Source organism: Podarcis cretensis (genome assembly GCF_951804945.1).
Source record: "Podarcis cretensis genome assembly, chromosome: 5".
Classification (NCBI taxonomy): Eukaryota; Metazoa; Chordata; class Lepidosauria; order Squamata; family Lacertidae; genus Podarcis; species Podarcis cretensis.
The window spans coordinates 30792616-30820576 of NC_137174.1; the positions used below are offsets into that span (position 1 = coordinate 30792616).

Genomic DNA, 27961 nt, shown 5'->3' on the forward strand with positions numbered 1-27961 from the left:
CCCTCCGATCGCGCTGCCCGCCCGGTCCAAAGCGCGTGCACCCCCCACCCCCCGCGCGCTGGGTTTGCGCATCTGGGCTGCTGAAATTTCCTGTGAGTTTTGCAACTCCCTCTCGGCTCTGCTTCGGGACTGCCCAGCTCCGGGCGCCAGCCGCCGGAGAGAGACCCACCCAGAGGGGACCGGCGAGCGGAAAAGGGATTTATTATTTACTATTCTTTCACCTCGCGCGGCATGGACCAGGAGGCAAGGAAGCGGCGAGTCCTGCCGCCGCTGCTCCTGCTGACGCTTGCCTTGGCTCTCCCTCGAGGTAAGGGCAGGCGGGGAGCCTTGGAGGGCGCAGTGGGTCTGCGCCAAGACCCACGCATTTGCCTTCCCACTGGGCTGGCCTGAGGGACAAGGATTCCCGACGGGGATGGAGCCTCCACCCCCCCACCCCGCTCTGCACTCTTCCCTGGGAGGCTACCTGGCTAGAGAGAGGCGCTTTAAAAAGCAGCGAGGAAGGTTGCTGCTAATGTGGGTTGGGTGGCAGGAGGGGTGTGGTGGGAGGAAACCAAATGGAGTTTCAATACCTTGCCCCCCCCTTCCTCGCTGTGCTTCTTGCACCCAGGACAGGTGAGTGGGTGGGCATCGTTTTGGCTTATCCCACCTCCATCCATCCCCAAACGGGTCTAAAAGCAGGGCTGGTTACTCTGAAGTATGTGCAGGATGCAGTTGTGGTGGTGCAGGCTGGTGGTGAATGAAGTTTGTCAACAGGTGAGGGGTGTTCCAAAAAGAGCGTCTTGGTGGTCCACAGGGATGCCTGTGCCAATCCGCTTGTATGAGTTGGAAGCCTTTGGAACACCCACACACCTGTATCCTTACCTGCTTGGCTGTGTCTTTCTGGCTCTAGAGCTGGCCATTTAAAAAATACCCCAGCTGTGTACATATTTGCATGTGTGGGGTTTGAAGTCCAGAGTTGGCTACAGACCAACTTTTAGGCCTTCAACTGGGTTTTTTTTATATCCCTCAGGTAACTTTACTGCAAGGCCGCTATGTCATATGTGATGCCTAAAGGGCTTTTTGCTGAACGCGGAGGAAACAGGATTGTTTTTTTCCTAGTAACTGGGGCTCAGCTGAGATCACTGAAAAAATATTAAAGTCATTGATGCCTTGCAAATCATGCTTTAAGGGAGAGGAACAGCAAGGGAATAACAAGATTATTTCGGTTTACAATTGCTCCTCTCCTTTGCACAAGCTGTTGAAATAGTCAGCAAGTTAGCTAGCACAGTCTGACAGACAGCAATGGCTTGCATCTGTGCAAGGTTACATCTTTGATTAGCTGTGAATTCACTTGGTGGTGTTGAGCAAATAACTGTCTTTCAGTTCTGCATATATAAATGTAAATATTAATATTCTGCTTCTCAAGAGTTTTTATGAGGCTGAAGGAACTTTGCGTTAAAGGCATCTAGCCAAGAGATAACAAATAACATTATATAACTCTGAATATTTGTTTAAAATGCAAACAAAACAGCTGCTCCCCCGCAAGCACTTACTTATCTGATTGTCAAATTTTCTAAGAGGTTGAGAAAGAGCATGATGAGGAGAACTGTGTAAGAAGGATGAGAAAACTACTTAACAGTGTCAGATCAATATTTTTCCTAAGGTGGGAGCATCAAATGCTCCCCTCCCCCGGTGCTTAAGACCAGCTGAGTTATTGTGGCATCTGAGGCAGAAAATACCATAACCGCCTTTACCTCCTTGGCAGTAAAAATGCCACAACAGTTCAAGTACGGGGCCAAGTTCAAACTGTTACTACTTGTATGCAAAGCCTTTAACATCTAGGGACCAGTTTACCTGTGGGGTTGGTTGCCTCGATCCATATGTGCCCACTTGACTGTTTTGATCTCCAGAATGGGCAACTGTTCCAGGTAACACATAATACTACTTACACTTTGGAACTCTCTGCCTATTGACTCCTTTTTGGCACCTTTTTGTTTAGCAAGCCTATCCAGTGAGGTAGAAGCTACATGTCCTTTGAAACTTTTTTAGCTAATTTGAACCATCTTCTCTTGAAAGTTTTTTAATACCTGTTTTTAACTTACACACACACACACACACACACACAGGAATTTTAATGTTTTGTTTTATACTTTTGTAAAAGCTTAGAGGTTCTTTTATGTTGTGTTGTGGTTTTTTTTTTTTTTTGCAATCAAGTAGTATAGAAATTTTGTTAAAATATATCATAATAATAAATTTAACAACTTAACAACTTGCTGCGCTTTCATGATACCCAGAATCAGCTGCCTGGTGGGAGGGCCAGCCCAGATTTCCTACAGTCTTAAGTTAGTAGCAGGAGTGGCTGGCACTATGGGGCGGAGCCATGGAACCCCCCCCCCCTTCCTGACGTCAGCTTCAATGATGCGTACCAGGATGGTGATGAGGCAGGGTGGTAATGAAGTTGGGGCTGCATGGGTGCATCAGCAGCAAGGATGGATTAGCATCCCTGGAGCAGTTGCACATGCAGCCCCAATATTATCTGTTTATTTATGAGCATTTCTATGCCACTTGATATTTCAAAGATCTCTAAGCTTTGCCACGGCCCCTGTCCCCACACTGTGCTGGGAAGTGGTTGCTGTGAGCAGCTGGATGCATTCTAGAGCTTTGCCAGAGGGAAACAGACAAACAGAAATTAAAACACTCAGGCAGCAGCGCTGCAGCCCCCCTAACCGCCTTTGTGCTTACATTAACCCCTACCCCCCCTCCACCCACATTTGTATTTCATCTCCGATTTTTATGGATTCCCCCTGTAAAATATGTATGCTGATGGAATGGATTTGGAACTGTTGTGGGTCCATTCATTTCTACCTTGTGTCCTGCCGCTTGCGGGCTTCCCAGAGGCAAGGACTATGAGGGGGTCTTCTTATATTCACATGCGAGCCTATCCCTCCTGTTGTTGGTTGTTATCTGTCTGTCTCAAGAGACAATGGAGGAGTGCGCCTTTGCGGGTGAAGTCAAACCGTCAGAGTTATAGTGTCTGCTGTTGCTGTAGAGGCAGATATGGGAGAGACATGTTTTGTTGCAGCTGGGGCAGTTGAACGCATCTGGTTGTGCTGCTGCAGATACATCATGGCTTTTTCTTCTCTCTGCGCTCCTTGCAGTGGTCATTCCTTTCCGGGTCACTCTGCTATGCATGCACAGCCTGACTGACTGCCTCCAGCCATTGTGGTTATCTGCAAGGGATTCCCACACAGCAGGGCTGATGTTGCCAGCCTTCACGTCTTGCATGCTGATATCTTTGTAACACAGAGGTGGTCTGCTAACAGGCCTAATACCTGAAGCCAGCACCCCATAGAGCATGTCCTTGGAGAGCCTGCCATCTTCCATTCTGTGGACATGGCCAAGCCGGCATAGACCTTGCTGAGACAGGAGTGTGGACATGTGGGCTTGGGAAAGTGCGTCTTTGCTTGAGACTCTGTCCTGCCATGTGATGCCCAAAATCTTCCTGACGCAGTGCATGTGGAAGGCATTGAGGCTTCACTCCTGGTGGTTGTAAGTTACCCATGACTTACTCCCATAAAACAGCATGCTCAACACACAAGCCTGGTAGACCTTGATTGTTATTGGCTGTTAGCATCACATTCTCCCACACCCTTTTAGACAGGTGAGCCGCTGCCGTAGCTGCCTTGCCAATGCGCTTAGTACATACAGCATCATGTACTAAATACTTCCTTTTTGTTTTCCAATGGGTAGCCTTGTTGAGCCACTCATGGAATAAGCTCCCTTATCTAGAAAGTTGGAAAAGCTCTATTCGTAGATACCCGCAAATTCCAGACGTGAAAAGCTGTGGAAGGCATTCTGAATCTTAGAATCCCGTTAAACTGATTTTGTATTCAGTTTGCTGCCTTTTCTATTTCCTAGCAAGAAAGACTTCTTCATTAGAAGTGACACGCCTTGCATCCTGACACTTAAAAGTGCTGGCTGAAATACAGGGAGGACGCCCTTCTTGTGCGACTTCCTTATTACGGTCCATGGAAAGGGAAAAAAGCCCCTTCACCGAGGGCATGTTTACGCTGTGTAGCATAAGGAACTACTTCATTAAGAGTTGCGCAATTGGTTCCGCATTTATTCCCTCTCCCTAGAGGGTGTGCAAACAATAGCTCTGGACAGGGAGCCGGAGCTCTCTAAGAGATATCAGAAAATTCCAACAGAGAATTCTCAGCATCTTCCTGGAACATGGAGAGGCAGTCATTCTATATACTAATGGCAAAGTCGTTTTCCAAGTGCTGAACTTGAAGCACATCCGCACCCGGGAGGAAGATATCGGCATGCCTGGGGGAGTTCCAAGGTTTGCAGAAATATAACATATATTTAAGGGGAACAACTTAGGTGGGCGAAAAGCTCCTAAGAACAGTTCAGCGAAGTCTGTGTATGCTCAGTGGCATAGAATGCTGGCTGACTACAGCTGGTGGAGGAGGAACAGGAATATCCTTTAAGAGAGCAGGTGTTTTCTTGTTTATGAGACAGGTGCCGTAGGGAGATGAACCATTTTTGGGGGAAAGTGGACTTATGCTAAACTACACACAATGTTTTCCCCAATTCCTCCTCCCTCCTCAAATTTTAAACTATGTCTTCTGTGTCATCTAAGTGAAAACTGACGCCACTAGTTTACTGACGTCTGTTACAGGGGAAGTAATAATTGTGGCTGCAAAGGAGCTTCCAATAACCTGTGCAAATATCCTTCCCTTACAGTGTTATCAACTTATATGCATGGGTTTCTTCCCCACCCCCCTCTTCTGTCACCCGGAACTGAGATACCACTACCATATCACGCAGTGCCACACAATATTACTGTATTTAGACAACACCAAAAAAAGGTTAAGTGTTCATTGTAAGATATTTGGTTGATAGTCACACAGGCATTTTGACATTTGCCTTGCTCACTGCCATTTAAATATTCTGACATTTAGGTTTAATTAAGCCTAAGTCAAGGAAGTAAAATCATACTGTGTCCCAAAGATCCATGGAATATTAGCATCATCTGTGTTGCATTATTCGGCGAATTTAAATGCAATTAAGTCAGAAGTGGTGGGAGGGAGGCATGGTTTCACCCAAGACCTTTGTACCCTCATTTATGGTTAATTGTTCAATGAATTAATCATCAAGTTCACACACTCCCTTTTTAAAGTCAGCGTATTCATTACTATTCCATTGCTTGCTGTCCATGCCAGTGGGTGAAGTTTGACAGAAGACATCACGGGAGTGGGTTCCTCACCCTCTCTCCTCAGTCACTCCCCACTCCCCAAGTTAGCCTATAAGATTAAACTGCAGTTTAATCTCCTTCTTTTTAAGTATACAAGATCTGTAATGGTGAAAACAAATTTTAGAGCTTTCTACACATTAAGGAAATTCATTTGTCACGGCCAGGGTCTTTTTTTCTCTCCATCGGGAGTTCACAGAGGCCCTGCTCCAGCACCTTTGAAGAGAACAAGGGAGAAGTTCATGGTGAGCTGCGGCACCTCTTTTTCTAGAAAAACAGCACTGCTCCCAACCTTCTCCAACTGTAAATTTCAATATAAAGCACCCAGGGATCCAGTCACACTGCTGAAGAGGGAGCGGAATCCATTAAGTCTTGTGCCTTTTTGTTGTGCTACCTCAAATTTATCCAGTAGTCTCCTACAGTGTTGGGAAGATTTGAAGGAAGTACAGTGGTACCTCGGGTTACAAATGCTTCGGGTTACAAACGCTTCAGGTTACAGACTCTGCTAACCCGGAAGTAGTACCTTGGGTTAAGAACTTTACCTCAGGATGAGAACTGAAATCGAGTGGCGGCAGCGGGAGGCTCCATTAGCTAAAGTGGCACCTCAGGTTAAGAACAGTTTCAGGTTAAGAATGGACCTCCAGAACGAATTAAGTTCTTAACCTGAGGTACCACTGTAGACAAAAACCCAGCATGAGGTGAGAGGGGGGATGCAAGAAGAGGCTTGCCTCTTCGTGCCATTCCCCCCCCCCCACAACTCTCTTCAATGACTTAGTGCTGCAGGGCTTCCTCCTGTTGCAGGAAGCGCGTGGTGAACTGCAGAATTACTCTACCACTGGGAGAGGCAAGATATGAAACTTAACAACAACCTGCACACACCTTAAAGCTCTAGCCATAAAAACCCAAAACAGGAAGTTGCTGCAGTTAATTGAAAACATATTTTGTTGTTAATACCAGCGGACTCTTCAGATTTTTAAAAGCCAGAAGTTACTTAACCACATAGATTAACAACAAAACAAAAGGATACTGCAGTTTTTAAAAAGCTGGTGGTTACAAAAGGGATGGAACACGTTAAATTGGGGGCAGGGAAGCTTTTTCAGAGCCAACAACCACAACTGCCTTTCTGCGGCCACATTCTCCTGGCGGGCAAGGCGAGAGGCAAAAGTGGGAAGAACAATAGATGCAAATTTTATGTTTGTTACAGTAGTCTCTTGAGACACACAGATGCCAACAACTTCAACAACAAACACTTGTTAATTCTCTTCTCCATCGAAGCAAGCTAGAGACATTATCAAAGTTCAGATTCCAGTCAGGCAAAAACACTTAAGGAAAGTGTCAAATATGGATAGCTATGGGTGTGGCCTGAGGAAAATGGGTGTGTTTGAGGGGGTTTCAGACAGACAGGCCTGGAGGGTCAGATCCGGCCTCCCCAAGCCTCACCCCTGTGCTAAATGGATAGCCTTGCTGTACGCATGCTGCATTGAACTATTTCTAAGGCAAATTGATGTATCCAAATATTCCAAATGACCTGAATGCAGCTTTTATGCTGGCTATCCTAAGTACAGAACTGATCCGTAGCTGTTTATCCACCCACCGCCTCTCAGATGGCAAAAATATGAGTCAACAGGCAATCCTAAATATGCATACACTTAAATGAATTAACATGGAAATATGCAGCTGTTTTATATCCCTGCAGGAACTGACAACCCTTCTAAACAATCCAAATCAATTCCACATTAAGAGCCGCAGTTTATCAAGGTTCTGTGAACTACTCAATAGCAAACATTTGTCTGCGGTGATCCCTCCAGATGATTTTATTTTTTTTTTACTTTAAGAAGTCTGAGCCTTAACTGTTTCTAAAACTTAATGAGTTTTTAGCAATTTGGCCTTGAGGGGTGAGGTGAGGCCAAGAACTACAGCTGTTCCTTTTTTAAAAAGGAAAGTGGCTCTATTTAGGAATGTGGGTGAAGGTAGACACAAATATCAGTAAGCATGTCTTAAGACACTCACACTCTGAATGTCTTCAAGTAGAATTGGTCCTGTCTCTACAAAACACTCTGTGGCTCATAGCTCCTCTTCTTCTTGGCTCATGTTTAATTGATTTCAGTGAAATGTAACTGTGAACTTTACAGCAGTTTGTGGCATCAGAAATATATCAGGTTACAGGCTCCTGAATGAAAAGGTTTGTTGGTGCTGTTGCACATAAAGGTGACCACCAATAAAAATATTCTGTGATCATTTATTTTTACTTTAATAAATGTACAGTTTCATTTGCACCAGAAGCCCCTGCTTCATTTACCAGAATGTTGCACTCAGTGCAACTTTGTGAGTCACATTTTCTCTCGTGTAATGGAAACAATAATGCCTCTCTGTACTTGACATACTAAGTTGAATCTCTCACATGCTTCTATAACATTCTGCTTTCTTCCTGCAGCACAGTCAACAACCTTTAAAATCACCACTCCTTACACGCTCTATATCTGCCCTGAGGGTCAGAAGGTCACCTTGACTTGCAAGCTCAGTGGGTCTCTGGCATCCCAGCATGACTCCATTTACAAATTTTGGTACTTCAGCAACCAGGGAGACCAGAGCTGCTCCCAGAAAAAACATGTCCGCAATGTCTCAGCAAAGGAGCTGCATCATGAATCGGAGAAGCACAATGGGCAGCATGTGAGCCACCATGGTTTGGAATTCTCCTCGGATCACCACGGGACGTTTTATGTCACCATGGCAAACCTTACTCTCAAGGACAGTGGGAACTACTGTTGCTACGTGGTAGAAGCTGAAAAGGAGCACAACAAAGCCCGTGCCAAGCAACAGGCTCATGGTTTCATGGAACTTCGGATACAAAAAGGCAGGTGAACTTTGTACACAAAGGAGATATAGCTAAAGCCATCTTTTCACCTGTTTCATATTGTCCTAGAACAGGGGTCAGCAAACTTTTTCAGCAGGGGGCCAGTCCACTGTCCCTCAGACCTTGTGGGGGGCCAGACTATATTGGGGGGGGGACGACGAACGAATTTCTGTGCCCCACAAATAACTCAGAGATGCATTTTAAATAAAAGGGCACATTCTACTCATGTAAAAACACGTTGATTCCCGGACCATCCGCAGGCTGGATTGAGAAGGCATTTGGGCCAGATCCGGCCCCCGGGCCTTAGTTTGCCTACCCATGTCCTCGAATCACACATACAAACCTATTGGCATGGATGGTCTTACACTAAGGGTGGTGGTATTCAACCAAGTTTTACTCAGAGAGAGTCCCTTAATGGACTTAACTGATGTAAGAAACTGCATTATACCGAGTCACATCACTGGCCCATCAAGTTCATTATTGTCTACACCGAATGGCAGCAGCTCTCCAGGGAGCCCTAACCTGGAGATGCCGGGGATTCGAACCTGGGACCTTTTGCATGCAAAGAAGATACTCTTATCACGGAGCTACATCCCTTCCCTCAAGCCTAAAGTGCTTAGTTATATTCAATAAATTCAATTTTGCACTATGTGGAAAGCTTAGTCAAATGCCATCCTAACTATCAAAAGCTGTAGACTACCAATGTGGGGGTAATCAAAAGAGAAAGCTTAGAACTGAGCCAAACTGGGGACACTTCACACACACACACACACACACACACACACACACACACACTTTGACAGTGATGAAAATGTCATTCACTGATGGTTTTTCAGATGTTGCTCCATAGATAGGGTTGCCCATTCAGAGTGAGTGCAATGTTGATCCAAGAAACATTGACCACATTGCCTTAACTGGCTTAGTGATGCTGTCACACAACTAACTGATTGGCTACATAGTGTGACATCATCATAACCCATGATTCCTGATAGGCTAAAAAGATTATTCTCAGGAAAATGAAAAAGTCACCCTAGTAGCAGCATGCTTAAAACAGAGTATGAAGTGAATTTTAACACACCCCCCCTGAATTTATTCCTGTATTTTTAAGAATTGGGTTGCAACCTTATGCATGCTTTGAAGTTATAATAAGATAATCATATATAATCATTTTAAACCAATAAAAATTTAGGAAGTCTCCCAAGACTTTGGGATTTGTCCGTTCTGTAGCGACTGGCTATTCAGACATAATGCTAACTCATAGTTTAATGTTACGAGAATGAGCGTAGCCTCATGCTCTCTTCTCTTTCCTCTCCTCCAGCATAGCTGTGAGGGGAATATCAAAAGCCTTTTTTTATATTTTGCTTTAGATTAATCGGTTTAGCAAAGCATGTCATCTGAACCTCAAACTGTGGTTCATCTTAATTTTGTGAAAACAAACCAGTTTCATTAACTCTGATTGGACGTTTATCGGAAGGGAAAGCTTCCTAACTCCTCCTGGTGGCCACATGGGGGAGGAGGTGAAAGTGAACCAGGGCGCTATCTTCATTCTCACCCAAACCAGCACATTATGTTCATCCCTTTTTCAAAAGACCACACAAGAATCAACTTTCTAAGAAACTAACAACTATTTCTTTTATTTTACAGCAAATGCTACTTTTCCAAACTGCACACTTCATTCTGCTGCCAGCATGGAGAGTGAAAGTAAGACTACCTTTGCAACTCAGAAAAATCGTTTTCTTTAAATGAGTGCAGATTACATATTCTGTTTCTGTTTCTTTAGTTGGTGGTTATTTCTTTCTTTCTTTATTTATTTATTTATTTATTATCTCATTACTTGTGTCCCTGCACTGCCTTACAGGCTCAGACTTGACCATCTTGCCTAATCCCCCATATTAGCCATTATCTCCTCCATTCTTTAGGCCTCATCTGATTTATTGCTTGCATGCATGTGAAGTAGCTTCCTGTGCACTATTAATCCGGTGGTTTCCTGCTTATCTCAAGATTCATATCTTTAGCAGCACCTTTTCTGAACAAACCTTCACTAACTTTTCCCTAACTCTCCCCAACCCTGCCCAGTTTATTTTGCCTGTCCCAAACTAACATTTCCTTGCCCCATACGTATTTATTGCAGACTGTAAGCCCTCGGAGGCAGTGCCTAAGGCATTATTGGTGTTCTATATATGTTAAATATTTGCTCTCTCACTTCAAAATGCAGCACAGGTGCTTGGTGGGAGGCAGACATCTATTACAGCAACAGAGGGTTGCAAATCCTAGTTGCACCTTGCTTTTGACGGGGCAGCCTCCCTTTCCCTGGGAAGAGCTGGTTGTAACTCTGGTGTATATTTTAGTGGAACTGCTGCATAGGAAGCTGCCAAATACAGATACAGGGTTTCCAGCAGGATTTCCTCAGTCACAGGATCATAGAATCGCAGACTTGGAAGGGACCCCAAGGGTCATCTGGTCCAACTCCCTGCACTGCCTGGAAATGTCCCACCTGGAAATATCAGAAGCTGGGACCTTCTGCATGCAAAGCAATGGCAACTGCTGGCTGCTCTTCCTGATGATTTAGGCCAAATATATATGTAGATTATTGGCATCTAAGGCTCTCTAGCATCAAGCACAAGGTGGAAGAAAGTTGTCATGTTGTAGTCCAGCTATAGCACATCATTTCATATGATGTACGTTGTTACATTCATTCCCTCTTTCCAATGAGTAACGTCTTCATTAAGCTGAGCAAGAACTAACCTGGAGAAGTTCAGGGTTCAATTAATAGTGCGTATGAATAACGGAGGGCATTTGCAAAAAAAAGATCAGACAGTAGCCTGTCATGAAGGTCAGGTTCTCTCTAATTTGTCTTAACCTATTTGCTCCACAGCTTGAATTCGTCTGCAAAAGTAAAATTGGAGGAGGTATTTGTTCCAAGGTGCTCATGAAGGACTAGAATCAAAAGTCCCCTGGTAGTAAAACCTTTGTGTTCTGATCTGCAGAGTTTGTTCTCATACAGTCATCATTAGCTGTATGGTATTTGAGCTTCCGTAGAAAGTAGCTGATCCCTTGTGATGATCTCTGAACAACCCAATGTAGTTGGGAAATAACAGGGACTTGGACAATGAAATAAGTGGGCAGTTCAAGGAAACAACAATAAACTGAAAGGACATTTTAGTATTTGTGCTGTATGTGAATATGCTTTGTTTGGAGAAACAGTGCTTTCATATTAGCAATGCCATACCTTGGCCCTTACGGTAAGGACTGCAGTGTTTTCTTAATCACTGAATCATTAAATTGGAGAAGGCCCTTAGGATCATCTAGTCTAACCCCTGCAATGCAGGAAAATGCAGTTGTCCCATACAGGGCTCAAACCTGCAACCATGGCATTATCAGCATTGCGCTCTAACCAACTGAGCTATCCTTTCTTTTTGTTTTCACAATATTGATGACAAATTTATAAATATGAGCTAACAAATCTGTGGTAACGCTGCTACAGGTGTTTACAGATCTTATATCATCATTGAATACAAGACTGCATGAGATTAGTGGAACTTCTGTGGAACTTCTGATAACAAAACACTTTTTGAAAAAGGGAACAAAAACCTGCTGTCAGACATGTTCCTAAAGCAGCTCTGAAGGTCCTAGTGAAGTTGTACCTCCTAGCCAAATTTAGGCCAGGAGCTCACATCTGCTTTCTTAGTTTGTCCTTAATGGCTCAGGGTGGGAGCTTTCAGAACCTCTTTGTTCTACACTACATTCCACATCTTCAAAAACAAAGCTTCCATTTCCCACACATGCTGGGAAACATAGCTTATTACCAGACTAGAGGCAATTTTAAATCTCTGGAGATTTCTAGACAACATGCATAAAGACAGAGCTTGACTTCCTACAGTTCCAGCAAACAGCACTGAGGGCCAATTTATACAATCACAAAATCAAGTAGGGAAGTTTTTCAAGCAGCAAATGAGTCAAGTTGCACGTTTCAATTGCCACCACCTCCCTTTCCAGGAAAAAGTCTCTAGGAAAACATCCCCGCATTGACATGTTCCTGTATTACACATGCAGGAGATCTCATTTTTGTGGAAAAATATGCAGTCCTTCAAATTGCAGCCTGATGTGAATTTGCCTAAGGAAGTTTTCCACCCTTGCTCATGGGAGTTGAATAAACAGGTCTTGACTCTTGTTCTGCATCTTACACATATTACTGAACTTATTCCAGCCCAATTAATTCTGACACTTTTCTTCTCCCTACAAGTTTTGGCATCTAGCTATTTATTTTGTTTGCTAAATATGTGGTATCTTTAATTTTAAAAAGGACCGGAGAGTAGAACTTCATCTTGTTGCAGAAAAACCAGACAAACTCTGAGCTTCAGGTTCTCACTGTTCACTAACTTGGCTGATTCATTACTGGATGCTGTACATATACTTGTCATAGGTGCTATAACTACTTGGAAGCAGCTCTGTGTGAATGAAAGCTGCTCTTTCACTGCGATTCGGCAATGCTTAGAACATTTTTTCTCCCTTCTCTTTCTCAGTCAGACAGCTGTGTTTCAACAAGTCTAACTCATACTAGTCATATCTGTTTTGAGACAGATCTGTCCTGTCTATAATCTAGACACTATTTAATATCTGTAAATAAAAATAGGCTGCTGGCATGGAATTTGCATTTACCTATCAGGCTTTGGGTTTCACTGCCTTTATTAAATCTGCACAGATGCAGAGTAAATAGTATTTGCTGGACTAAAACACAGCTTGCCAAGTCAAGTTGTAAGTTGATAAAGGTTTAGGAAGTTGTGGTCTAGCACATGAAGCAGAGAGCTTTGCATGCGATTAAATGTCATTAGCTTATCATGAATCTGAGCCCAAAGGGCGATGAAACTACCAAGTGCCTTTGCATTGACTTGGATCAAGTCCAGTATTTGCAATTACAGCAGTGTCCCCCCCTCCTTTTTGTACTGGCAAAAGGGGCTGAACAAAATATCTTGTTCAAGCATTTTTGAATAAATCTGGAATACCCTTCAAAATATCATGCATAATTTTTTAAAATTTCCCCAAACTTGCCAATTTGAGTAAATAAATACAAGTAGGCATCTATAATAAAATAGGAATAATAGTAATAATAATAATTTCTTTTTCTTTTTCTTTTTCTTTTTATTAATACCCCGCCCACCTGGCTGGGTTTCCCCAGCCACTCTGGGTGGCTCCCAATAGAATATTAAAAACACGATAAAACATCAGACATTAAAAACTTCCCTAAAAAGGGCTGCCTTCAGGTGTTTTCTAAAAGTCAGGGAGTTGTTTATTTCCTTGACATCTGATGGGAGGGCGTTCCACAAGGCAAGCGCCACCACTGAGAAGGGGGGGTAATCTGGTAATCTGGGGGATAATCTGTATGTAGCTGATGGATTTTCATTAATAGGAAAATATTCATTAGTTAAAATTATACAAAATGAGTATTTTCCTATTATTTACACATGCAGTCTCATTTGTATGCTGGGATCACATAGTGAGTTTATATTAAATTTGTTACGTTTAATCAAAATAAAATGTTTAGTTCCTTTTCCGTCTACGAAAGTTTCTTGCTAAACAATAACCAGTGGTGTTTATGTATTTTGGACCACAAGTGATTAGAACTGCCATCTTTTTCAGGGCTCCAGTGCCCTCTAAGCTGCATAACAGGTGTAACATCAACAAACTGAGCTCTCATTATTAAGTAGTGGATTGACATAGCAGACAACACAGAGATTTCTCCAAGTGGTTCTTTATAGTAAGCTGGAACTGAACTGAACAGCAAACAGTTCAGCCGGCCTGCTTTTATAGGCAGCCGGCTGTCAACATTGTAACAACAACCACCCAGGGTTTCCCGCCTAAATTAACTGACGTGGACCTGAGTGAAAACTATATACATGATACCCCTGGTGGCCAGGGTGAGAACTTCAATACATAACACTCATCACTTCACAGAATCATAGAATTGTAGAGCTGGAAGGGACACCCCCCCCCCCCGCCCGGGGTAATCCATTCCAATCCCCTGCAACGCAGGAATCTCAACTAAAGCATCCATGACCCAAGGCCATCCACCCCTCTGCTTAAAAACCTCCCAAGGGAGACCGTTCCACTGTCAAACAGCTCTTACTATCTGAAAGTTCTTCCTGACTTCATCTCCACATCAGGAGCAACCACTTCTCTATAACATTTCAGTCTGACAGAAAGCAGTGCAACTATATGAAGAACCCAGTAGGCAATAATATAATTGCCCTAGGTTTATATACAACTACATTTGTTATCTTTCTCAAATGCTCGAGACATTTCTTTTCATCTGAATAATGATTAAAGGTAAAGGGACACCTGACCATTAGGTCCAGTTGTGACCGACTCTGGGGTTGCGCTGCTCATCTCGCTTTATTGGCCGAGAGAGCCGGCGCACAGCTTCCGGGTCATGTGGCCAGCATGACTAAGCTGCTTCTGGTGAACCAGAGCAGCACACGGAAACGCCGTTTACCTTCCCGCTGGAGCGGTACCTATTTATCTACTTGCAGTTTGACGTGCTTTTGTTACAGCCTTGTAAAATTGTTAAGGGACATTCGACTAAATTTTGATGGAGCACCACATTTCTGAAATAATGAAAATCCACTTTGTTACACAGGAATATTATACTATTGTGGCAAAGGCAACAACACTTTTAGTATAAAGGAATTGCTTTCCTATTCAGGGCATTTTGGCCTCATATCTAAACCACCAAATTCACACCCAACAGCCTCCAGCAATGAGAATAATCTTTCTGCTTGCTTGATGATGTGACTCTCTCTGTTTCCTTGCTCTTTTTCAGATGTCACAGCAGCTGCACTTGCAACAGGGGCCTGCATTGTGGGCATTCTGTGCCTTCCCCTCATTCTGCTCCTCATTTACAAGCAGAGAAAAGCAATCGCTAACAGGCGTACGTATCAAAACGTTTCCCTCCCCTTCCTCACCCCATCCCATCTTGATTTATTTCTCCTTAACAGGCTTAGTATTCGGTGCAAAGTGAGCAAAGTGACACACATACGTATCTGGTTCTTCTCCTCTGTGTCCTTTCAAGAGCACGGGCGCTAATATGAAAATATTTGTGCTATTGCATTAATGATACCAAGCCATTTACGGTGAAAGCAGAATTGCTTCTGGGAGGTCATGTGTGTGTGTTTTGAAGTACTATGCATTGGTGATAAATTTCATGGCAATGGCAGAAGTCCTTTCGTTAGCTCTTCCCTTTCACATGCTGGAGTGAGCAGCACCTGTTTTGCTTCACAGTAGGCAGAAGGGAAAGGCAGCTGAGGGGCTTGCAGCAAAGTTATGTCTGCATCCCATTTGCTGCCGGAGAGCTGTTTAAAATGTATTCATGAGCTCTGGATTTGAACTTGGAAATCCTAAGCGTGAAGTTGTGTGGCGTGGCACAGCACTGATTGCTTTGAATACACAAGCAAAAATGTTTCCCTAAGCCATACCTGGCCTTTTTTTTTGACTTACACCACTTCCTATTGCCCACGAGAAGCAATGAGCAGAAAGCTGCTACATACATTTTATTTATTTCACAACGTTCATATATCGCTCGATTGCGGTAAAACGTCAAAGTGGTTTGCAAAAAGAATAAAGCCATAAAATTGTCCATAAAAGTGGTTAATCGAGTATTTTAAACATTCAGAAATAATTAAAACCCGCAATAAACAAGACCAGATTAAAACACACCTTGGCTTCTGCATGTCTGGATAGGCTTCTCTGAATGAAAATGTTTTTAGCAGGCTCTGAAAGAGTACAACAAAGGCACCTGCCTAGGGTTGCCATATTTCAAAAGGTGAAAATCTGGACACAAAAGTTGCTGAGCTTCTTTTAAGCAAAATCACACACACACAAAATTTGAGCTATTTTTTTAAGGAAAATCAGCAAAAACAGCACTGCTGACATGGGTTGCCATGCGTCCAGATTTTCCCAGACATTTTCCCGATTTCTGCCCAGACAGTGCTTCTGACTGCAGTATTCCGGGTATGTCCAGGAAATTCCGGGCATATGGCAACCCTACACCTGCCTGCAATCAATAGGCAGGGAGTTCCAAAGTGTGGGTGCCGCCACACTAAAAGACTGATTTCTTACAAGTGTGGAACAAGTATTATGTGGCATCTGTAACTGTGCCAGCACCACAGATTGAAGCAGGTACGGTGATCTTGCAAGGCAACTGGTCCCAAGCTAGTAAAGGCTTTGTATGCCAATAAAACTAGGCCATGAACTTGGCCCAGATTGGCAGCCAGTGCAAGGCTCCGAGAAGAGCTCTTATATACTGATAGGTTCTTACTCCTGCCACAGCATTCAGCAGTAATTACAGCCTCTGAGTCAAACGTAAGGGAAGCCCCCCCCCCCAAATATCTTACAGTGTTTCCGTTGCTGAATTAGTTTAAATAAAACAAATATTTGTGTGACGTCTATTCTGCCCCAGTTCTGCGTATTAGGAGTCGTTCTGATTAAAAGCCAACATTCCAGCTCTCTATTTAGCAGCCTGTCAGCTGCTTTCATGTTGCAGGCATAGCAGCTTCTCCACCCTCGTCGGACTCCTGTTTATACACATTTCTCGGAAAATGGGTGGCTGGGAGGAATTGGCGGAATGAAAGGGCAGGGTTGGTTAACGAAGCACCAGCTTGTTAAATTGTACTGGGGTGTGGCATAGTGCTCTGGCGCTACTTAGAACTGCATCATTTCTGTAATACTGCGTTCATATTGGGCCAGGATGCTGCTGCATGTTTCCTTCTTTCTGAGTTGCATGGAGCAACTGTGCCTGCACACAGGCAACTAGAGAATCAGGAGTGACTTCTTCCTTAGTATTGTTTTATGCCAAAGGGCGATGTCTCACTACAAAAGAAAAATGAGCCTCTCTTCCTTTCCATAATGCCAGTTGCTTCTGTTATTTACATAAACTAATGATGCAATAAAATTAGCTAGAACGCACCAAACATTTCTGTTTCACTCCCTAAGGGATTTTTTTTTTAAAGTGCAAAATTATAACAGGATGAGCCTTCACCTTTCTTAAGTGTAAATAGATGCACACTCATATACTGACAAACAATAATTTAGGATCACTGCAGAATTTGGCTTGTCTGAAGTCTTCAAAAGTTCAGGGCATTTTTTACATATAAGGTTTAGAGAGACTTGTAACTTAAATCTGTCTACCCTGGGTCAAATCCCCATTGGGACTGATTGCTTTGCCTTGATTTCAGGACATTCACATTGGAATGCACAGCCAGCAGGGCTAATGCCTGGAAATACATTAGCTTGAGGTGTGAAAAAGATGTGTGTTTTTTAAACTGTGCAACAACCTTCTTCCATTTCATATAAATATTACAGTTTCATTCAGTATGAACAGTGTGGCTAAATTTCAGCAGCTGCCTAGTTCCTGTAAGAAGTAGAGGAATGAAAGCATTAAAATCTGGAGCTAATTAGACTAACTAATGTACAGTTCATTGGAATTTTTTTTTTAAATTCCCTCATCTTTTCAAACCTCATTTTAGGCACTGAAGTGAGATATATCCAGTGCTTTTGGGGGGGGGTATGCAGGGGTACACATTCCCCTAAACATTTTGTGAATCTTTGTACTTTTGTCCATTTACTATATTTATTTTCCCCGATTTGAACTATAAAATGGTGATTCAAAATGAGAGTACCCCTAAACATTTTTTAAAGAAAAAAAAGCACTGGATATATCCCCACCCCAGCTCCATTTTAATACTACCCTAGCTGCTTTCATTGTGCAGAGTTCCAGCAAATGTTTCTTGGATGTAAGAATTCAAACACAGTGGATTGCCTCACATTCTGAGGTTCAGAACTCTTACATTGCAGAAGTTGCAAAGTACATCAGAACACACTGGTTGCCTTCCAACAGATATTGTACTTTTGAGGGGATGGGGGGAGGCGAAACGGGGAACTTCTTCAATTCCACTAAATTACCATGACACACTTGTAGCAGGCAAAACATACTCGATGACACTCCTTCTGTAATGCTTGGAGGGTGATCCCCACACTAAGAGTTTTCCAACTCTTGCTACCACCTAGGAGCCAGAGGTCTCAGAGAAAGCTAGCCCTAGCTAGTCTAAGAGACCTTCTATTCCACTTTCATTCTGATTCTTCTCTGCCTTGAATAGAATGAAGCAGATTTCAATCAAATGCCCATTTTTAAGTTAAGAGCTATATTCAGGAACCAAAGAAGAAAGGTGATTTTCCTGAATAGTTTAGGTCCGTCTTGTGCAGGTTGACTAAGCAGTCTCTAGAGGACTGTCTTGCAGGCTCTGCCCAATCTAGCTGCTGTGCGATGACTGAGTCAGCTCACGTGGCCTAGTCTCCCCCTGTCTCCTTAATAAGCTTGCTTTGGAGCCTTGCTTCAATCCACTACACTGATGCGCATCACATAGGCCTAGTTGAAGGTAATCAACTAATGGATTCCTCCACCCTTGGAAAGGAAAGGAAAGGAAAATAAGACGGTCCAATCTGATCTCTCTTTAATATTAGGGCTCGGTTTCTGAGAGCTCTACAAAGAATATACTCTCTTCCATTTCAGTTACACAATGAATCTAATTACTATAAGTAGCAAATAAGGAGGAAGTTACTCTTCTTGCAAAAACAGGTGCTTTTAGACTCAGCTAAGGACTAGTGTTTCAGTTGCTGTACAAAAAAAATGTGTAGAAGAATGAAGAAAATGCTAGCAGGAAATACTAAAAAGTGCAAACAGAGGGAGTAGGAGAGAAGCAAATTTTGTCAAATAGAAAAATGAATGTCAGCAACATATGCAAGTTGGATACGATCCTGTTTAATTATGCCGAACAATTTCTAGTCTCAAAATAAATTGCAGAAAGACCCCAATTTTTAAAATGTATTTTTAAAAAAATTATTTTTGAAGAATTGTGAATACTAAGTTTCTCTGAAAGAGTAAATTGTTTAATATTAAATAATCTGAATATAGGGGACGCGGGTGGCGCTGTGGGTAAAACCTCAGCGCCTAGGACTTGCCGATCGTCAGGTCGGTGGTTCGAATCCCTGCGGCGGGGTGCGCTCCCGTTGCTGAGTCCCAGCGCCTGCCAACCTAGCAGTTCGAAAGCACCGCCGGGTGCAAGTAGATAAATAGGGACCGCTTACTAGCGGGAAGGTAAACGGCGTTTCCGTGTGCTGCGCTAGCTCGCCAGATGCAGCTTGTCACGCTGGCCACGTGACCCGGAAGTGGCTGCGGACAGCGCTGGCCCCCGGCCTCTTAAGCGAGATGGGCGCTCAACCCCAGAGTCGGATACGACTGGCCCATACGGGCAGAGGTACCTTTACCTTTACCTAATCTGAATATAAACACATCAGTCCTTCAGTTAAATATCTAAACCAATACAGTGACTTCAAGTTAAAAAAGGCTTTTAGATATAATTGAAGAACGAATACGGCAATTTCTCTCATACGAATATGTGCACTCCAACTACTAAACAGAGGCATTTAACGGTCTTCTCATGAAAATAAATCTTTCCAGTTTACTCAAAAACTTAACAAATATTGATTCACCCTATTAGTCATTCTAGTTGTTTGTGACATTGTTTTTGTGAGGGTGAGTGCACCCGGGCCAAAGCAGAGTGAATCAGAAAAAGAGCATTACGCTCGAAAGAAAGAGAGACAACGATGACCAGTGCACAGGTTATTCGTTTCTCATACTTAATTTCACAAACTGCAATGGCTTCTGGTCCTAAGTGTCTCAGGAATCAACCACCTGACATCACAATAATGTCGAGTGAACCATTTTCGCAGGGGGTGGTTTGAAATCAAACCACATAGGGCAAAGGCACAAACTCTGCAAGCCTCAATGATCAGCTGCACAGGGACTGCAAACACCCTTTTGGCACAACTGCGGCTTTACCTGCCCCCACACCTGTAGGGCAGGTGGGCATGGCTTGGTCAAACAGGCAGGCATGCTGGGCCTATTAAGGACTGTGGGGTGGAGGTTCCCAACCTCTAGTTTAGAAAACGCGTGAGGGAATGCCAGTGGAAAGCTCCATTTAAATTGGTGTTTTCCTCTCCGATGCCTCCTCATTACGTAAATCGCTGATTTAAATTACCTTTGCTTTAAATCCACCCTGATGGGCTGCTTCACAAAGTTCTGTCACTGTATTTATGGCAAATACATGAACCGCTTGCACCAAATCACGCTACCCCACCAAAGAAGAAACTCCCTACATTCAGAAAGAGAAAAATTCTCTCTGTCTAGGAGAATACACAGCTATATGTTTATTTGTTTGTCCTTACAGAATGATAAAATACGTGGTTCCAGAACTCCGCTCCCACCTGTCCCACAAGCCCCATTTCCCAATGTGTCTCAATCTACCCACTGCAGCAAAGCAGGATGTTAGTTTCTTTAGTCCAACTGCAGGTAGAGATGGAAAGGGGGCAAAGTGGCCGTAGGTGCATTGTCCCTCTTGCTGTTTTATAGCTTTAAAGGGAAATCTTGTCTCTGAGTCGATACGTGACAACCCTGTCCAATACACAGAGTCTAAGGTGTGCTCTGGATTTCCTGTGCTATCAGCAGTTAGCAATTGCAACATGGTCAGCATATACATGCACACTTACTTGGAAGTAAGCTGTATTGAACTCACCTGTGTAAAACAGGCGTAGGACGGGTCACGCTTTTAAATTAGAAAAGTTGGTAACGCTTTCGACAATTAGAAAAGTAAAGCAAGCTAGTTCCTTTTTAAAACATTTAGTATACTGAATATTTTTGTAATAAGAGTAATAACATTACCAAACTTCTCGGTTATTTATTTTAAAGCCTTCATTGGTGCTGTTTCGGGAAAAAGGTATTCAGAATCAAGCTCCCTGTGAAGTCATGTGCCTTTTATTAGAGTCACGAATTGCAACACATTCCTGATGATTAGCTCTAATACGTATTTTCCCCCAAATCCCTCTGCTTGGTGAAGGCAAGTTAGCAACTATTTCTGCCAATGCAGATGTAACACTGTTGTGTTAAAGAGTTTACTTGACTCCCCCCTCCCCTATTGCATGTTTGCTATTCCTCCTTGAAAGTATTTGCTAGGCATATCAGAAAACAAATTACCCCATCCCCATCAGTGGTAGACTTTGGGCTCTCAAATTTCAGTGGTGCTCTGCGTGATGCGACAATTTGATGCCCTCCCCCCATTTCTCGCTCAGTTTACATCAGTGTTGTAGCGCCCCTGTGATACTGCCAGTGGCATAGTGTGGGTTTTTGGTGCCCGGGGCAGGGGAAGTGTTGTGTGCCCCCCTGGTGGACTGGACAGCTGGGGTGGAGGCATGTGTCCCAGCCCTGAAGGTCTGGCAAGGGGTTGCAGCTTGTCTCCCCACAGCTTTGGAAGGCAGCAGAAGCTTAGTCACAAAGCCTCAGTGATGGGGGCACTTGGTTGCCCCCTCAGAATTTTGCACTTGGGGCCACTGCCCTTCTGCTCCTCCTCTGCTATGCCACTGGTTGCTGGCGCCCAGTACTGCTACACCAGCCACACTACCCTAAAACCACCTCTGTCCCTGTTTATACATGGTCTACTTCTGTGCCCGCTGGAATGCATAATGCTTACTCGTAACATCACAAAGCACCCTTTCTCGCAGCAAACAAGCTTGTTTTAATTCTGTGCTTATTTGAACAACATCTAAAAACACACACACCCTCAGCTGATGGCCTATTAAGCAAAGAATCTCCCATTCCAGATGTTCATATGCTAGAAACATTTCTCTTCTGGAAAAAAAATGTGGTTGAAATAAAATTATGATAATATGCATAAATATATGTTCCTGCACAAACACACGCAAATATATATATATTTAAAACCCTTGAGGTTTTTGGTTACTAAATATGAGAGCTTTAACACTTGAAACTGAAAATCCAGGAACAATTCATGAATCAGACTTGAATGGTAACTGTAAAGTTTCTCTTCTATGTAGCAGCTCAAATAAAGGAGCACAGGAGGAACTGTAGAACCGAGAACTGTGTATTATATACAGTAAATTTTGTTAGGATTTAACTTTTGCTTATTCATAAAAATGTTTTCGCTAGAAGGAAAGAGGATGAAATAATGGACAGAATGCCATTCCTGGCCACTGCTAAACTGCTTATATCTGGTATCTGAGTGCCATGTGGATTAATAGTTTCCACTTCCCCAGTCCAAATCACCAAGCCAATAAGCGTCACGACAAAAGAGAAAGGAATTTGTTGCTTAGGAAAAGCAAAGCAAACAGTCACTAAAGAGGAATTGGAAATGCATATCCTTTTATGCACCATGGCCTCCTCATCTGTAGGATAGATCTCTTGCATAGAAAAGACCATACACTCAGCTCAAGGGGGATGGACAAAATTAACTTTGGGTTTCTTCTATACATGAAATTCTGCCACCTGAATTTTTTTAAAATGTGAAATAGGACTGCCTAGGGAAATGTCACAGTAACAACACTGCATTCCGTTTTTTGCAGGTGCTCACGAACTTGTCAGAATGGAGAGGTGAGAAATTCTGTTTTACTGTATTGCTATATTTTTACTTTGGAATTTGGCTTAGGGCACACAATAAAATCAAGAGAGGTTGAAGCATCAAGAAGTTACGGTTTAGCAACAGATGGGATAAAGCAATTAATGAAACCACAGTAACACAGCAGCCTAACAAGATCAAGCGGCAATCCCAAAAAGACTTCTTCAGAAAAGTCTGAAATCTTTGTGTCTTAGCAAGAAGCCTTGCTAGAAAAGGAATTCAACAGAGAAGACAGCTTCTGAGGAAAAGGCTTTCTTCCTAGTAGGTGCCAAATGCACCTCCTCAATGTTGGTATCTGAAGTAGAGTTTCTTAAGTTGATATAATATGCCAGTGTAGTGGAGGTGAAGACATGTCACATGGATAGAATAGTTGCTTGAGATACCCTCAGCTAGGACATTTAGGACTTTAAAAATTAAGGCAGTCGGATCAGTACTTTTGGAACTAGCGTTATATAGATTCCATGTTTATATTTGCAGCGGGTGGCTGGAAACCTGTGGGCCCCAACTTCACCTACCATTCAACCATACCCTACTATTAGCTGAAAGAAGCCCTACAACTCTATCTAATGATCTTCACGGCCAGTGTTAGGAAAGAGGGGACATGGTCTAACAAAACTTTGCCCCTATCTTTCTTGTAACCTCTTTCCTACAGGTAGAATGCCAGTAAGGGGTTTTCGGTAGGCTGGCAACAGCCAGTTAGCAAAGGGGAAAAGATTTTGGCCCTTCATCCATGTACTCTGTTCCCAGACTTGCACACTGCTAAACTTAGTTGCACATTACGGATTTATATACATACCTGCTGTCGGCCTGATCCAGGCTTTCTGAACCTCATCCTCTAAGCCAAATAACACAACATTCCCAGTAGAAGATAAACTTTTACGTACTTGATTTTTTTGTTCTGAAAGAGAGCTAACTGGTAATAAGCCCACCTAGCCAGAGGACGATCTAACATGGTGATAGATCTAGCTTTACCAGTCAACGGGTTCTTCTGTTGCTTACATTAATCAAAATATGACCCCTCCATAGTTCTAAAATGGACTGTCTGACAGCATTAAATGTGTTACATGTCCTGCTCTGCAGGTTTTGCTTGAAACAAAATTACCTGGATAAACAAGACACTGAAAGATGGAAATTAATTTTGGTGTCACTACTGACAACACAAATAGTTACTTTGCCTTTAAGAAATGAATATTTTTACAGTGCTGGAAACTTGGCTTTTTAAAAGGAATATTTTGAGCAAAAAATAGACTCTCTAATTGGTTTGTAGCTGACTCAGTTCTTAGTAAGCACTGAAATAGTCATTCAGGCACTACCAAACACATCTTAATACACGCCAGTACTTCTCTCCTCGATATAATAAAGACAGAAGTAGCAGCAATCTAAATAGAATTAGTTTTCCATCTAAGTAAGAGGAGAATGAGAATGAGACTTGATTCTGGTCTGGTTAGTGTGTTGAACCTGTGCTTTTCCTTTCAGCAACACCCATGGCATTGAGAATCCTGTCTTTGATGACATTCCTACCATTAATTCGGAGCCCAAAGCCAGGCCGCAATTAAGCTACATGGCTAGCCGCCAGCTATCAGAGTCAGGTCGACATCTTCTCTCGGAACCGAATACTCCCCTCTCCCCTCCAGTCCCGGGGGACTGTTTCTTCCCAACACTGGGTAATTATTCATTTCTCTCTCCCTCCCTCTCTCGTCAGTTCCTTAAGGTAAAGGGGCCCCTGACCATTAGGTCCAGTCGTGACCGATTCTGGGGTTGCGAGGCTCATCTCACTTTATTAGCCAAGGAAGCCAGCGTACAGCTTCCGGATCATGTGGCCAGCATGGCTAAGCCACTTCTGGCAAAACAGAGCAGTGCATGGAAACGCTGTTTACCTTCCTGCCGGAGCGGTACCTATTTATCTACTTGCACTTTGACGTGCTTTCGAACTGCTAGGTTGGCAGGAGCAGGGACTGAGCAACGGGAGCTCACCCCGTCACGGGGATTCGAACTGCCAACCTTCTGATTGGCAAATCCTAGGCTCTGTGGTTTAACCCACAGTGCCACCCACATCCCTTTTCGTCAGTTCCTTAGCTAGCAGTATATATATATATATATATATATATATATATATATGTATATGTATATGTATATGTATGTATGTATGTATGTATATGTGTGTGCCAAATGCTGGTTGGTGGAATAATTTCCTTTTCAAAAGTTGCCCATGGCCATACATTTGACTACACGTCCAAGATCAAGGGGATGGGGAGTGCTGTTTGCTGCAACGCTACACGTTCTCAAACGCCTTGAGATCAGATAAGGGAGGAAATCATGAGATGAACAGCATCCTTTAGCTCCCTAGGAGTTTCTGTTATCAGTTTTGTTTCACTTATGGAAAGCCAGCTGCTGGTACTCTGGTCAGAATCCAGACTCAATCCCCCTAGTGTTGGCAGGGAGGGAGGACTCTGGAGAACCTGAGATGTTTCCTAACCTCTTGATTGGCTTCTAGGTACAAATGCTGCCTGCTAGGGCTCCAGAAAAAGGCTTTTATATGCTATGAATGCTAGCATAGAGTGGGAAGCAACCTGCATTCTCATTCACCGCATTCTCATTTTTTCTTTGCTTTTGGGAGGGAGGTGAGAAGTAACCAGCTCAGAAATCTTTACAAGGGGCAGCAGACATATAACTACATATAAATAAGTTTGCAGGCATGAATATACGGGGGGAAGGGGGGGGAGTGAACTAATCATCACTGTTTGTTTTTCAGAGCCTGTTCCTGACTCACCAAACACGACAAATGCATAACAAAGTTTTCCAGGAAGAATGTCTTTCATGGAATCTTTGGCCTCAATTTGGACAAGGGTTTGCCTGCTGCATTAAACAAACAAACAAACGAACGAACGAACGAGAAGGGGCGGTGGATAGGAAGGAAAAAAAGCTTTTTGAAGACTGTTTCTAAGGGGAAGAAAAATGGTGGTCTCTGAGGCACTTGGTGCATGTCCTAACTTTCACTTACTACTCTGTTCCTTAAATACAGTATATCAGGGTAGAAAATAAGTTCTGGAAGAGGATGAGGTACTGAAACCTTCTAGGATTCTGATGGCTTTTTCTTTTCACAACGCTGATGATTTTACGAACAATTGCCACATATTTTAAAAAAAGGTGTATGGTTTTAATACACCAGGACCATGTACAAGACTGGAGAAGAGATCAAGAAGATTTCTTAATTCTAACAGGAACAGGCCATGGGGAGGAATTATGAGTGTTACCATTTGCCTTAAAAACTGAACAGTGATTTTAACACTTTCCTCCATGGAAATATGGACTAGATTAAAAAAACAAAAAACTTCAAAGCTTTCTGTCAGAAAAAAAAAACATCTTAGGCGTTCTAGGTCTTTCTTATATGAATTGTATTGTGTATACATATAATTTTTAAAGAGGTGCTTTGCAACAGATTTTGCTTGTATCCTGGCTTTTTTTAAAAAAAATTACACATGAAAATCTCACAGTACCTGACTGCAGTCTCAACTAATTTTTCCTTCTGAAAACATCGTAATTATTTTTTTAGCAAATTTGGCTCTGAACCTGCTCTCCGAATTCTATGAATCAGTCTTTTGATTTTCTTTTTACTGCTTGCTGCATGGTACATGCACAGCTATTAACTAATCAGGGTGGTGTAGCAAATAGTCAGCGAAGCACAAGCATGCCAAACTATCAAAACTTAGATCTAATGTAAAATCTAGTCTGCTGTTGTCACAAAACAATTGAGACCTATTTTAGAAATTTGCCCAAGATGTGGATTTCGCAACACACTTAGGACCTGACAGTTGTGAGTTTTAAAAACATTTCATACTGAAAATTAAAGTTTTGGTCTAATCCAATTTCTATCAAAACTGCAGTGGTTATCTCTTAAAGATATGAGGATATATTCCAAATGCCTTAGCTCAGAAGCATGTTTTAACCAGCTCCCGTTAATCTGGTTTCATAGTCTATTTAGCACATCCATTGCAAACAGTGGAAACTGCAAGGCAAGGCAAGGCATCTCAGGCTCTTTGACTGATAATACCATATTCATTAGCGGATTAAGCCCTTCCAAGGCATGTGGGTTTGCAGAGAGGAACTAATGCTTCCCTTTCCAAGAGAGACCTCACATTAAAAAAAAAAAAAGTAATATATGAAATATGTAGGGGTTGTGATTATTTTAAATACATTTATAGGAATAAAAACCATTCCAATAATTTCTAAATGATGCTAAGAGATACATGCATGAGACTCTTAATCTCAGGGTTGTGGGTTCGAGTCTCACGTTGGGCAAAAGATTCCTGCATTGCAGAGGGTTGGGCTAGATGACCCTCATGCTCCCTTCCAATTCCACAATTCTATTCTGGAAAGTTTGAAGTTAGGACGGATTAAGAAGAAAGTTAAGGCATTTTAAGAAGATATTCATTGCTTGCCATAGATGAGAGAACACAAGGAGTTTGACTGTACACATCCTCCAACATTTAAAATACATATGAATTAAGAACAGAGAGTGAAGAAAAGAGAAAGCAGGCTTATTAATGACATGAGCAAAGACCTTACTCTTTTAAATTCATCCTGCTTGCTCCTGTCTAGTAGGAAGCGGTGTGTGTGTGTGTGTGTGTGTGTGTGTGTGTGTGTAAAGGTAACTGCTTGTATAAAGGTAGGTCTGGGAACGGCTTATCCTACGTGAATATACCAGCTGCTCTGATAGTACCTCTGAATGTTTTTTATATTTGTTTTTTTAAAAAAATGTTCTGGTGAGAAAATAAAAGGTTTATTGTGGCTACGTTTCTCTTTTGCCATGGGGAAAAAAGAACATGCGCAAGTAATATTCATCAAGAACTCCAACAGAATCCATAGACCAGACTTCCAACACTCACCGCTGATCACATAAAACTGCCTTATACTGAACCAGACCACTGGTCCGCCATTACTTATTCTGACTGGCAAGTCGGTCTCAAGCAGGGCTTTCCTCATTTCCTGCCACCTGATCCTTTTATCTGGCTGATGCTGGGGTCCCTCTGTCTGCAAAACATGTGCTTCTCCAATGCACTGCGACCCCCCCCCCCACTCACTGATGTTTAGGTTTCTAATAAAGTTATGATGTTTCCATAAAACATAATGAAGTTAGAGTGGATTGGAATTGAGTAATTCATAGAATCCTAGACCTGGAAGGATCCCCAGGTGTCAACCAACCCAACAAGCTGCAACGCAGGAACCTCAGCTAAAGCATCCATGACAGATGACCATCCAACCTCTGCTTAAAAGCCTCAAAGGAAGGAGAGTCCTTGTTATTCCCAAATAACAACTGTATGAGTGTAAGATAGCGTAGACCACAGTATCAAAATG

General features: G+C 42.7%; 2 protein-coding genes across 2 annotated transcripts in view; one reads left to right on the top strand and one right to left on the bottom strand.

Annotated features, from left to right (window-relative positions):
- The window catches only part of CDH23 (cadherin related 23), a 398468-nt gene that overhangs the window by 54980 nt on the left and 315527 nt on the right, over nucleotides 1-27961 (bottom strand). The window lies entirely within an intron of this gene.
- On the top strand, nucleotides 86-27394 carry VSIR (V-set immunoregulatory receptor). Its single transcript, XM_079976479.1, has 7 exons — nucleotides 86-307; nucleotides 7671-8090; nucleotides 9735-9791; nucleotides 14908-15015; nucleotides 22554-22581; nucleotides 24083-24270; nucleotides 25359-27394. The coding sequence occupies exons 1-7, from the start codon at nucleotides 232-234 to the stop codon at nucleotides 25394-25396; spliced, it is 915 nt and encodes a 304-aa protein (XP_079832605.1). The 5' UTR covers nucleotides 86-231; the 3' UTR covers nucleotides 25397-27394.

Coding starts and splice junctions, on each gene's coding strand:
- VSIR (XM_079976479.1), top strand. CDS start 232: ATGGACCAGGAGGCAAGGAAGCGGCGAGTCCTGCCGCCGCTGCTCCTG. Junction 22,582..24,082: donor GAACTTGTCAGAATGGAGAG/GTGAGAAATTCT, acceptor TTTTCCTTTCAG/CAACACCCATGGCATTGAGA. Junction 24,271..25,358: donor CTGTTTCTTCCCAACACTGG/GTAATTATTCAT, acceptor TTTGTTTTTCAG/AGCCTGTTCCTGACTCACCA.